Below are 13,843 nucleotides of genomic sequence, written 5' to 3'. Positions count from 1 at the left end.
ACGGTTAAATAAACATAATCAAGGTCTAGGCTGGTAAATGGCTGGGAATGGCGTCCCAGTCAACATTTTGGTTGGTATATTTTTTGCTATACATCATTCTATATGAATCAAATCACTCGTATAAAATGCATGAAAACTCTATATACAAACCAAAGTGGAGGCCATATACACACTTCCCACGACTTTTTCAGACTTTCCGTGGTCAGTAGTACGATGCCACAAAATTCCGGTAAAAATAAAAAAAAAAGTTTCCAGCGAGACTCGAACACCGGACCATTGGATCCCTAACGTGGTACCCAACCATTACACCACAGATTGCTTCATGAACGCATTGCGATTATTTGCCAATATGAAAGAAAGTTTGCTATACAGCACACACGCTTTGTTGTTCTTTGAAGCCCACCACCAGAAGATACCAACCTCGGGTGACATATTTTGCAAAGTTATTGCAATTTCATATGATGCTTGTCTGCATTGATATATGATGTGTCAGTTTATATAACTATATTTATCCATAGTAATAAACATTCTTTAACGCAAAAAACTTCACAGCACACAATTCGACAATAGTTACGACAAGCAACGTTCATTTACTGCAGCTTACATTGATATTTGTGCTCCATTACGAATAAATAAAATCGTGTGATACGATGATCAATTTCACCCTTCTGATCAATTACACCCGATTTTACGGTACCTCGCGTACCTGCAGGAATAAAATAGACCAACCCCCGGTGGGAACTTTCGTCGTATGCTGACAGGGTAGGGGGGGTTTGCTTTTGCTCTTGCTTCTGCAAACCTGGAGCGTCTGTACTCCATGTTAGGAGCGGCTCACAACAGCGTCTGTTCCCCATGTCAGGGGCGGCTGATCATCGTCCGAGTGCCAGAAAAGGACTCTAAGCTAAACTGCGCACTACGGTCCTCTGAACATTTAGGGGGAATGGTCCTCCGGAAATCTAGGGAATTGTAATCAACGAGAGAATACGACCCGGGACAATCGGCGAAGACCACAGAAACGTAGAAGGACTAGCAATTGGAAGCTCGGTACCTATGTGTGGTTTCCAATATTCCGAAGATTTTTTTTTTTAATGTTATTGTTAGCTGATTTTCCAAAACAACATTTCGGAAACACTAGCTTTCATCAATGCAATAGTTTTGATTGGTCAAATTACGAAACCAGTGATCAAATGAATAATTCAATTAGTTTAATACTTATAATTTTTTGTATAGTATCCATCCGCCTCAATGAATTCAATTCATGTTGCAGTCTTGCTAGGATTTCATGACAAATTTTCTCTTGAATTCAATTAATTCTCACACCAATCCGCCTACTTTTTCCAGATTTTTTAATTACTACTCTTTGCTATTTCTTCAAAGAAACCGTTTGGGAATTTCCTAAAATTTCACTCATTTTTGCAGAAACATTTTCAGAAATTAGTTTTAAAATGTTTTATGGAAATCTATGGAGATTTTTTTCAGGATTTTTTTTTGTTTTTTTTCTTCTACGATTCGTGTTTAATTTACATAGATCGTAGATAGGAATTTATTCAAAACTTATTTCAGATACTCCTTTAGCAATTCCATTAAGGGCAAAAAGAAGTTCTTTGATTCTGATCATCAGTTCAGAAATTGTTCTGTAAATTCCTCTTGAGTTCTACTAATATTTCCTCCGGAGATTGTTTCAGAATTGCATTCAAGGACTCATTATGAAGTCATTATTCATAAGTTTTGCATTGACTGATTATAAAGTTTCTTCATAAATTGTACCTTTTTTTGGAAACCACCCCCTCCCTCCTGGATTTACGATACTCAGGATACTCCTTCCAAAAATATCTGAGAAGATGGGTCTATAAAATCCATCAGGGATGTTTATAGTGCTTTCTCTGGGTATTAGACTGGCCCAGCTCAGTATGGGAGAAAAATAAAGTTGTATGATTCCACGGGGCACCCTCCAGGATTATTTCTTGGGGTTAGACGAAGCCTTTCTGAAAAATTCAGCTCCTTTGGCCGTTCCATGAGCTGGCGCAATTGTATTGAAGTTAATATGGGATTATCAGCTCAAACATATGAGCAACAGCACATCATCTACTGTTTGGTTCAGGAATAATTATGATCGTGTTCAATTGGACCCAGAATGTCAAAAACACTACTTGATGTAGTAGCGAAGAATATTGTAGAAGATTGTACCATGATCAAAATTAATAAAGTTGGTGTTTTAACCATCTGAAGTGTATCATACAATACTGCTTGTATTTCTTCAACATAGTTTGGAGGTAGCCACTAAGCGCATCATAGCCACCTATGACGCTGGGCGAGCTGAGGCACATGTCGCATGCATATAAGTGACTGTATGGGAGTGCTGATCTAAGCCTAACTTCCAACAATTGAAAGAGTAATGAAAATGAGATTAAATCCAGATACAACCTTCTGCAATTATGTTCATTAGGGTATCAACTAGTGTATTTGTCATTCTTTTCTTATTTGAACGCGAACAATTAGTAAACGGAACGAAACAGTGACATAGGATCAATTTTCAATATATTTGAGACGAATATCCCATACAAACTTCAAATCGAATGCGCCAGCTGGTGAAGCAACCAATTGAGTTGAAATTTTGAGAGAGTGTTTTTCTTACCCTAAGGCTCATATCTAGGGGGTGCCCCGTTGAGTTTAACAACTTTTTTGTTTAAGGGCCAGTCTACTGCGTATATTTTGAATATTTTTAACAGAAGGCACTTTAGGTACCGTTCAATTTTTTTTTTAATATTCTTCTTGTGATTTTTGAAAATGTATCATCTATTCCAAAATGTTTATGTATTTCATTTAAAGTTATTTCAGTTTTAACCAACTTTTATTTATAGAATATTCTGTTGTCCGTCCGGTAAGGCGATTAACATTATTTTTAGAAGTCATTTATTAAATTAAAGAGTCGAAATTTCTTTTTTTTTGTGATTTCTCTAAGAATTTCTATTGACTTCTACAAATTACACCAAGGATCCGTCCAAAAAATTTTCTAGGTTTTATATTTTAATTGGCACTATTCAATAATACTTCCAATGATTACTATAAGAATATGTTATTTGATATAATTTTTATAAAAATGCTTAGGTAGGTCTAGAAAGAAAGTAACTTAATTTATTTCTGAATAAAAAAGTGATACTTTAAATTACATTTCTAGAATTATCCAAGGATTTCTTTGAATATTTATTATATATTGCTCCTAATAAATTTCAAAGAAACTGTAGAAATTTAAAACATGAACGGTTGTTACGCTTTTTTTTTAAACCCTGGACCTGATATTTTGATCTATTGGATTTTGGTTTGAGGGTTGAAACGATAATATATACGTATTAGAGTGGTTCAAAAAATCGTTTTTGCTCCACACCGCTCATTCGATTTTAGATCGAATTCTGAGTGTCCTCCCAAAATTTGAGCTTATTTGGATGAAAACTGAGACTGCACAAGCCCTTCAAAGTTTATATGAGAATTACTATGAGAAAAGGAACCAATTCATTCAATCGGTCATAGTGTTTGCCCATGTGCTCTTGAGGATTAGAGCTACGTTGATACTGTGAGATACATTCATCGGCTACAACTTTGTCGAAGACCGTTTTTAAATCGGACGGCTCAGTAATTAGTTATTGATTTATACCCAGTCACAAATTCTTCAGCAGTGCTCATTTAACTTCTGAACAGGCAACATGGCTGCACCTGGCGCGAAAGATGCCACATACAAATCATGGCTACTATGTTTTACTGCACATATCCAGTGATGTCTGTCCTAATCCCCAAAAGCACATGGTAAAACACTACGGCCGATTGAATGAATTACTTTTTTTTCTCATAGTATTTCCCCTATAAACTTTAAAGGACTTGTGCAGTCTCAGTTTTCATCCAAATAGCATAGCATAGCATAGACTAACTGTACATGTCAATGGTTGCTACTCCGTGATTGATCGGAACTGGTAAGAATTGCACTACGATCCAAATGAATAAGGGATGGGAGTTTCCGCTTACTTTCGAAGTGCAATTTTAGCAGATCTAATTTTATTGATCAATAACGGCGCCGGCCAAGTTCTTACAGTCAGTTGGGATGGGGAAGGAATGTTAGAGTGTAATGATTGTTGCTTCTAGAGACCGAGAATACCTCTGCATCTCCACAATCACCACGGGAAGGGTGTTTATTAGTGAGGGAGGAAAAGATCTGGGAGCCACCTCTGGTCGGTGATGCGATCCATGGACAAGGGGGAAATATACAACTTATATTTAAAACTAGTTTTGTATTTTTGTCTCGAGAAGTTTTTGGTAGAAGCTTTAAAAAATACGTCAACATCTATAATGTCGAACAATTCAAAAGACGTTTTTATTAATGACGAAAACTGAAAATTACATGTATATATTTTAAATTATTTGAAACAGGAATAATTCCGACACTTTTAGTGACGAACCATACATAGTTTGTTTGAAAATGACATATGAGTATTACTGTGCATTTTGTCTCGATATGGTAGAAGTTTTAAAAAATATGTCAACATTCACAATGTCGAACAATTCAAAAGATAATTTTTATTAATGTCAAAAAGAGAAAAATATATGTATATTGAAATTGTATAAGAAAAAAGCATAATGCCGACACTTATAGTGACGAACCATACAAAGTTTGTTTCAATATTACATAAAAGTTACGCTTTCAAGAAAAAATGTGTTATCATAAGCATGAAACGAACTCACCAGTTGGAAATCCATTCTAGACTGAACACAAAACTGACACTGGCAGCAAAACTTCTTGGCGTCCCGAAAACAAACCGTCTTGCTTGGGCCTTCCCAAATATCTACCCAGCAAGACGCTCCAAAACAGGAAAAAAAAAATCTCCGGCGCCGAAAACACGCGCAGAACCGTGAGCAAAATCTATCGGACGACGCAAAACCGAACTGTCCTCAATGTGCAGTCTCAGTTTTCATCCAAATGAGCTCAAACTATGGGAGGCCACTCAGTATTTGATCTAGAATCATATGAGCGATGTGGAGCAAAAGCGTTTTTTGAACCACTCTACGTATGTTCACACTCCACTTCAATAGTGGAATAATACTTGCATAAATCCATAAGAAATACCGAAATTTCAATTCGTTAGTATCTTGTCTATGAATTCTTAATCACGCACGTCAAGGAATTACATCAAATTCCTTTCAATGAACTCCTCCTGCAATTCCGATATTTATTATCTCGATCTTCTAAAAAAACACCTCTTTTTATCTACTACGTTTTAATATCTATAGATAGGGATATGCCTGTTGTTGGTGTGACAAAACCAACTATTTTTTTTTCGAATTTTCTTGAATATATTTGTATGTTTCATTGTAGCAGTCAAATATACTAATCATTTGGCGGACCTCAGTGATATTAATCAAACCTCTGTCTGTAATTGAAAAAAAAATTAAAAGCTAAATATTTCTTCCACCCATTTTATTATTATTTTTATTCATTGCTTTGCTGACCTCTAGATTTACCCATTTAGCAATTATTTTCCGTGAGCTTCCTTTGTCAAGTTTCTTGTTTTGCAAGTCGACTCAAAAATATCCGGTACCGTACCTGCCATAGACCCCAGGCATCCTTGCTCATTAGCCGCGAACATTATCACTAGGCTAGTCAGTGTATCGCAGGAATTCCTAGAAGAAATCCATAGAAATTCCTGGAAAAACTCTGCAGGAATTCCTGAAGCAACTCCGAAAAATTCCTGGAGGTAAACCACTGGAATTTCTAGAGAAAACCCACAGGAGTTTCAGAAGGGACTCCACAAGATTTTTTTTAATTTGAGGATCTCCGCTAAAGTTCCTGAAGAAACTCCGCATGAATTCTTGGAGGAAATTTGCAAAAAAATGTGAATGACTCCGCAAGAACAAGAAATACGCAGGAATTTCTGGAATCTTTTCCAGAATTCTTGGAGGAGCTCCGTAGGAATTACTGGATGAACTACATCCCTTCCCTCTTGTAATAGCTCTACAAAAAGGGTAGGGAACTATGACTAGTTTAAATGTATTATGTGTGCATACGATGGTTTTCTTCAAGTCGAGTATAGTACACGATACTGAAGACGGCCTTACAGTTGAGGTCAAAATACTCATATCTGTCAAAGGATACAAACTGTAGTGGAATTAAATGGTAAAGTACTAAATTCGGTTTTCATCTTTTTATAGGTATTCCACTTAATAGCTCAAAAATTTATTATCATCGTAGTTTTTAATTAGCCTTGGAATTAGCTGATTGAAGTATAAGATATTATTATTATATTACTATATTATAAGATAATATTTCTGAGGAACAAATACTCTACCTGATATGTGCCAAAAGTAGTACCGAATGAAATACTCAATATACAGTGGGATTCCGTTTTTGGCAACAAAGTCGATATTTTCTGTTGCCAAAAACGGAACCGTGCCAAAATCGGAACCCATATTTTAAATTTTATTTTTAACTATTGGTATGGAAAACACTATTAGAATGTTATTACATGATCCTCATGGAATCATATGGCATCGCGACTTCGGAACGGAATTGTTGATTATTCATTACAGCAAGTTTTCAAAATCCTTTCAGCAAATACCGTTTTTGATGCGTACTTGATAATGAATTTTCGTCACTATCACATGAAAACTATTGGCCCAAAATGAACAAGAATACGAATTGATTGTCTTTAGATCATATGAAATGATTTTTTTCTGCTTCAAAATTTCATGTATCTCATCAAACTTCAAGAGTAACTTGAGATGATTCGATCGATATTGTTTCATGCTGAAGTTATGTCGAAATTTCAACATAATTTTTCTTTTCACTCGAAAAAGTGATTTATATACCACAGAAATATCAGAATTTCAGAATTCCGTGGTGACAAGGGGTTGCACAGCTCGGAAATTTCAATTGATTTTATACAGGGCGTTTATTTGCTCCTGATTACTCCAGGGTGTTTAAACAGCTTGACAATTTCAATTGGTGTCCTACAGAGCGTAGAGATGTAACTGATCTATGTGATTAAGGTTAAATTTCTGAAGGCGTTGATAAAGCTTTGAATTTTAAATTATTTTTCTACAGAGCATTAAGATGAGCCTCCAGATCTTGCAAAGATATAGGTGAAATAAAGTAAAATTACTCCAGGGCGTTGATACAGTCGATATTTTCTGTTGCCAAAAACGGAACCGTGCCAAAATCGGAACCCATATTTTAAATTTTATTTTTAACTATTGGTATGGAAAACACTATTAGAATGTTATTACATGATCCTCATGGAATCATATGGCATCGCGACTTCGGAACGGTTCACTTCAAAGCAGTTTTCCGTAAGGTTGTACTATGCTATGAATATATAGCTCCGTAATGTTAATTATGACAAACGTTTTACATACTTTTTACGCCTTAAAATCTTTAATAATCTTTTGGAAGCTTTATGTACACTATTAGTATAAGTGGGCCTCGTAAAATCAATAATCGCATAAGTGACCTTTATTCAACAACTCGACATTTTCTTAAAACCAGCCCTGTCGTCGTAAAATTTGAGCTTCTTAGTCATCCCCTTTTGAGGAGGGTGTTGCTATAGCTCAGAAGGCGGTTGTACTCCCAGGCATTAATGATGGAGTCTCACAAGAAAATTGTATCAAATTAATATATATTCCAAACTCATGAGAACTAATATGCACGTACAAATGTGTTAAATTTGTGTTCAATGCTCATTGAAATTAAAATGTGAAACGGAGAAACACCTATATATTAAAAAAAAATGGATAATGCCGAGCCCTCTATATACAACGGAATATCTTCAAAACCAGAGACAAACGATCAAAATTCACACAGATTCTCAAAATGGAAAGTATTTGCTTAAACTCAATGTTTATGTTATTTATTTCAACATGATATGTATCATAATACTAAATAACTCATACTTTTGCTTAAAATCAAGATGGCTTCATAATACAATATGGCCACCAGATTTTTTACCCAAAATTGAATCCCATTGTACAGTTTACTCGAACAAAGAACCTGCCATTGAATACTTATTACTTTGTTGTACGAAATATGTTGTTTTCAGAAATATAGAAAATCGTTCATTTCAAACGGCTAATACCATTGCTCACCTAGTTTTTGCAGCTTTTCTAACTCAGTTTTTTCTCAGGGAAGTTTTAAATATGACGTCCATCATATTTGGGGATTTCTAGACCTCCCACCCCCCTCTGTCATGCTTTTTTCGATACCTAATACATGCACTGTCGCACTTTCGTAGACCACTCCCCTCCCTCAAATGATGGGTGTCATTTTTGGGTGACCCCTTAGTTAGCTTTTTGAAGGTGACCCCAAAATTAAAATCGAATTGTGCACTCCTTCCCTCCGAATGGACTCCTTCTCGCGGAATGCTCTGACCCAGGACGATAATTCCGTGATGCGATTTTCGTTCGAAACCAAGGCCTGGCAGGAGTGTGTGCAGCAATCGTTCGAACTAACGGTTGTCCACCGTCAGAAGGATTCGAACTTTGTTAGCATCCTCAACAGTATTCGAATCGGTCGTGTGACCCCGCAGATACGAGACACCCTGACCGCAACCTCGAAACAGCGCATAGAAATGGAAGGAATTCTCGCGACGCAACTCTGCTCCCACACCAATGATGCCGATCTGATCAATCAATCGAAACTGAACAATCTCTCGGGAGAGGAAAAGGCTTATCATGCAATCGACAGTGATGCCTACATGACAAAGCAACTGGACCAGCAGGTTCAAGCGCCTGGGAAACTCGTACTGAAACTAGGCGCTCAGGTGATGCTGCTGAAGAATCTCAACATTGCCGAAGGGCTGGTGAATGGTGCCCGCGGCGTAGTCACCAACTTTGTCCAGGGTTATCCCTTGGTCAAGTTTAAGAAGCGCGATTTGCTGGTCAAACCGGAGAATTGGTCCATCAAAACTGCCGGCGCCGTCATCGTTACTCGTTCGCAGTTGCCACTCAAACTAGCCTGGGCCTTCTCCATACACAAGTCCCAAGGTTTAACTCTGGATTGCGTCGAGATGTCGCTGTCCAAGGTGTTTGAAGCCGGTCAAGCTTACGTGGCGTTGAGTCGAGCTCAGAGCCTGGACAGCCTCCGAGTGTTGGATTTTGACGGCAAACAGGTATGGGCCAATCCAAAGGTCCTCGAATACTATCGCGATTTACGGCGGCAGATACGTGACCGGGAATACATCACTCCCATGGCTGTAAAGAAAAAGGATGGCGGTCTGAAGAAATCTCTCTCTGCCATGGGCTTGACTAAGTCGCTGATGAGTAAACCGTTGGTGACAATCAGCTAGATTAATTTTTATACTATTGACTTTAGGTAGTTTAGTATTACGAAGTGGCTCAAGTGATAGTTCTTTATGCCTAGTTTAAGATAACAAGTATTAGTAAGAGAAATATATACAACTAATGGTGAAATTCATGGTTTTTCTGATAAAATTCAAGATGACCAAATTTCGAATGACCAAATTTATTGCATATAAATGCTGCATACTTTCTCAGTTTGAATTGTGTTTTAGGATATATGAAAAGGAAGATACGTGTAGAAATACCTGAAATGTATTAAAAAATAAGCTTCTCTTCAAATTGCTAGTTAGCGTAAGAGGGATTATCTAATATGCCTGTTTCCCCCTGACGAGATTTCTGAACAAACAATTTCGCCAGAGATGTAATTGATTGAAATAAATATGCCTTAAAATGCGGCTTATGTGGAATTGCCGAACAGATTCACGAACTAATGCTCAAGATTTCTTAAAGCAGGACATCTAGAAAGTTCTTACCTTATTTTTGGATTAAACAAGAGGTTCGAACTTCAGTCAAATATATCTCTAAATTTTAAAATAAAATGTCGCTTCAAAGTGATATCAAAGTGCAAAATAATGACAATTGCCCTGGATTTCAAAATATTACGCTATTGTTTATTATAATAGTTTGGCGTTGGATCTATTAGTGGATTTTAGAATTGTTGATTATTCATTACAGCAAGTTTTCAAAATCCTTTCAGCAAATACCGTTTTTGATGCGTACTTGATAATGAATTTTCGTCACTATCACATGAAAACTATTGGCCCAAAATGAACAAGAATACGAATTGATTGTCTTTAGATCATATGAAATGATTTTTTTCTGCTTCAAAATTTCATGTATCTCATCAAACTTCAAGAGTAACTTGAGATGATTCGATCGATATTGTTTCATGCTGAAGTTATGTCGAAATTTCAACATAATTTTTCTTTTCACTCGAAAAAGTGATTTATATACCACAGAAATATCAGAATTTCAGAATTCCGTGGTGACAAGGGGTTGCACAGCTCGGAAATTTCAATTGATTTTATACAGGGCGTTTATTTGCTCCTGATTACTCCAGGGTGTTTAAACAGCTTGACAATTTCAATTGGTGTCCTACAGAGCGTAGAGATGTAACTGATCTATGTGATTAAGGTTAAATTTCTGAAGGCGTTGATAAAGCTTTGAATTTTAAATTATTTTTCTACAGAGCATTAAGATGAGCCTCCAGATCTTGCAAAGATATAGGTGAAATAAAGTAAAATTACTCCAGGGCGTTGATATAGCTTACCAATTTTTATTGATGTAGGACCAATATTAATTTGATACAGGACGTTCAAATACACCTGATCTATTTGGAATACTGCCAAATTTCTCCTGGGTGTTGATACATCCTGTAATTTACAATTGACGTTCTACAGGGCGTTAAGATGCACCTAATCGACAAAGGATAAGAACAAATTACTCCAGGGCGTTGATACAGCATTGAATTTATTAAGTTAGGTACTACAGGGCGTTAAGATACAGCTCATCTATTTGAGGCAAAATCAAATTACTCCAGAGCGTTGTTACAGCTTGACAATCTCGATTGATGTTATACAGGGCTATGAGGTGCGCATGATCTACATAGGATAAAGTCAAATGACCGTAGGGGTTTGATACAGCAAAAAAAAATTATTGATTTGCTGTAGGGCGTAAAGATGCTTCAGATCTCGCCTAGATCTTTGTGGAATTTTACTCCAAAGCGTTGATACAGCTTGGAATTATCAAATTAATGGCGGTCACATGCACCTGATCTACATGGAAAAAGGTCAAATTATTCCAGGGCGTTGATCCAGCTTAGAGTTTACAATAAATGTCCTACAGGGCGTTAAGTTGTGTCTGATATACATGGAATAAGCTCAAATTACTCCAAGGTGTAACAACGCCCTGGAACACGTAGGTTTGTATTGATTTTCTACAAAGCGTTCAGATGCTCTAGATCTCGTAAAGATCTGTGTGAAATAAAGCCAAATTTTTCTAGGGCGTTGATAAAGCTAGGAATTTTTAATTGATGTCCTACAGAGCGTCAAGATGCACCTGATCTACATGGAATAAGTACGTCCTGAAGTAAACGTTAATACAGCATGAAAATTTCGATTGATTTTCTTCAGGGCGTTGAGATGTTCCAGATCTCGCAAAGATCTATGTGGAATAAAGTCAAGCTACTCCAGAACGTAGACACAGATTGATCGATTTATGTCATACAGGGAGTATAGATGCATCTGATCTACGTGAAGCAATATTTAATTAAAGCCTGTCCACGATAAATTTCGGACACTTTTTTTCAGTGTAGGTTTTGAATTATTTCACGGATTGCTGAAACGTTTCACTTATATGACAGCTGAAACTCTCCACTTTATTTCGTGGTACAACATGTTTACATTATCGTAACATTCACTGAAATGGCGTCCAATCAAGTGGAAATGCGCAAACGCATTTTGTTTGAACGGCAGCAAAATCCGAATTTATCGGTACGCGATCTTGCCAAAAAACTAAAGCTACCGAAAAGTACGGTATTTAGTGTTTGCAAATCATTTGACCAGCGCTTGACTGTGGATCGGAAGGTTGGAAGTGGAACAAATCGAAAAGTATGCTCCCGACAAATGGATAAGAAGGTGGTAGCCATTATTGAGAAAAATCCCAATCTTTCTGTGCGAAATGTGGCTCGCAAAGTTGGAAAGTTCGAGAATTTTACAGAAAGAAGGATTAACATCCTTGTCAACTGTTTATTTTGTAGATATAACTCTTTTATTCTGAAATAAACAATTGTTTTTGTTGAATTATGAGTAACTTTTTTTTGTTGCCATTATTTGGGTGTCCGAAATTTAACGTGGACAGGCTTTACTGCACAGCGTTGATAAAACTTGTAATTTTCAATTGATGTCCTACAGAGCGTCAAGATGCGCCTGATACACATAATAAGGTCAAATAACTACAGGGCGTACACAGACGTATACAGGCGTATACAGATAAGAAATTTTGATTGATTTTCTACAGGGCATAAAGATGCACCCTAACTCGCTAAGATCTGTGTGGAATAACGTCAAACTATTCCAGGGCGTTGATACAGCTTGGTCGATTGATGTCATACAGGGCGTTGAGTTGCACCTGATCTACATAGAGCAAAGTCAAAATACTCCAGGGCGTTAATACAACTAGGAATTGATGTCTTCAGACCATTAAGGTGAACTCGAATAACAAAGAATAAAGTAAAGAACAAAGAATAAAGTAAAACTACTCCAGGGCGTTAATATAGCTTGTAATTATCAAATGATATCCTACAGGACGTTAAATGCAACTGATCCAATTAAGACAAGGTCAAATTACTCCAGGGCGTTGATACTGCTTGACAATTTCGATTTGTGTTACACAGGGCGTTTAGTTGCACCAGATCTACATGCAACAAAGTTAAATTAATTCAGGTCGATGATACAACTTGAATTTTCAACTGATTTCCCAAAGGGCGTTAAGAAAAAAATATCTGAGAGAAGCTTCTTAGTCGTCGACTAAGCGCGAATAAGCAGGACGACAGGGCTGCTTAAAACTGTGTAAGAATACGAGAAAAAAAAAGTGTTACTGTGTTCTTACAAAAACAAATTTACAAAACAAAAGCGCTGAGTATTGCAAAACAGCATATATTTTTTAATTTGATGAACATTAAAAATCAGTGTAACTTTTAGACTTAAGCGAAAAATTTTACGAAATTCAGTAAGCTTAGAATTGTTCCTTTAATCTTCGTTTTTTGATAAAGAAAGCATCTCATAGAGGGCAAACATATACAAACTTAAACATAAGGTGTTCCATAAATGCGGTTTGTAATTTATATTCTACAAAATTACAAACAAATAATTTTTACTTGAAAAGAGTTATAATTGAGCTTGATATATGTTTAACATTTACTTTATGAGATCAACATAAATTTACAGGGTCCCGCTATGAACACTCAAGATAGGAATCTTCATGTGCACATAAGGAATCTACAGGAAATCGCACATAAGGAATCTTTAGGATCTCGCCTAGATTTCTTAGGATCCCGCTAATGATTTAGCTAGGAATAAGCATTTTTGGATTCCGCTGCAATATTGCTGAAAATTCTCAAGCCTCCAATGAAAATTTTCATTTTTTTTTATTATTGGGTTACCACTAGCACTCCTCAAATTCTTCTAGAAACCTTTTCAAAATCACCAAGATTTCACCAGGAATACTCAAAATATCACTAGGAATCCACATTATCCCGCTATAAAATTAGAGGACGCCCTAGCAACCTTGAGAGCTCATTAGGAATCTCCAGATTCTGGACAAAATCCCCATTTACCAATTATACATTCTCAGGATCCCGCCAGAAACCCTCAGTATCCACTGTAAATCTGCACATATTCTTAATAATCCGTTGAAACTTCTAAGAAGTCCATTCAGAACCGAGAATCCCCAAAGGATTCTCTTAGACCCAGCTCGTAAGGAACATTTTGATTATATTCAAACTTGT

At 36.6% G+C, this 13,843-nt stretch overlaps 1 protein-coding gene across 1 annotated transcript; it reads left to right on the top strand.

The window, feature by feature from the left end:
* Positions 1-8,378: 8,378 nt before the first annotated feature.
* LOC110678090 (ATP-dependent DNA helicase PIF1-like) lies at positions 8,379-9,323 on the top strand. The gene has a single exon (XM_021850686.1). It carries the CDS (start codon positions 8,379-8,381, stop codon positions 9,321-9,323), a length of 945 nt encoding a protein of 314 aa, XP_021706378.1.
* Positions 9,324-13,843: the final 4,520 nt, after the last annotated feature.

The sequence above is a fragment of the Aedes aegypti genome, chromosome 3, assembly GCF_002204515.2.
Source record: "Aedes aegypti strain LVP_AGWG chromosome 3, AaegL5.0 Primary Assembly, whole genome shotgun sequence".
Classification (NCBI taxonomy): domain Eukaryota; kingdom Metazoa; phylum Arthropoda; class Insecta; order Diptera; family Culicidae; genus Aedes; species Aedes aegypti.
This window is presented reverse-complemented; position numbering and strand designations above follow the sequence as displayed.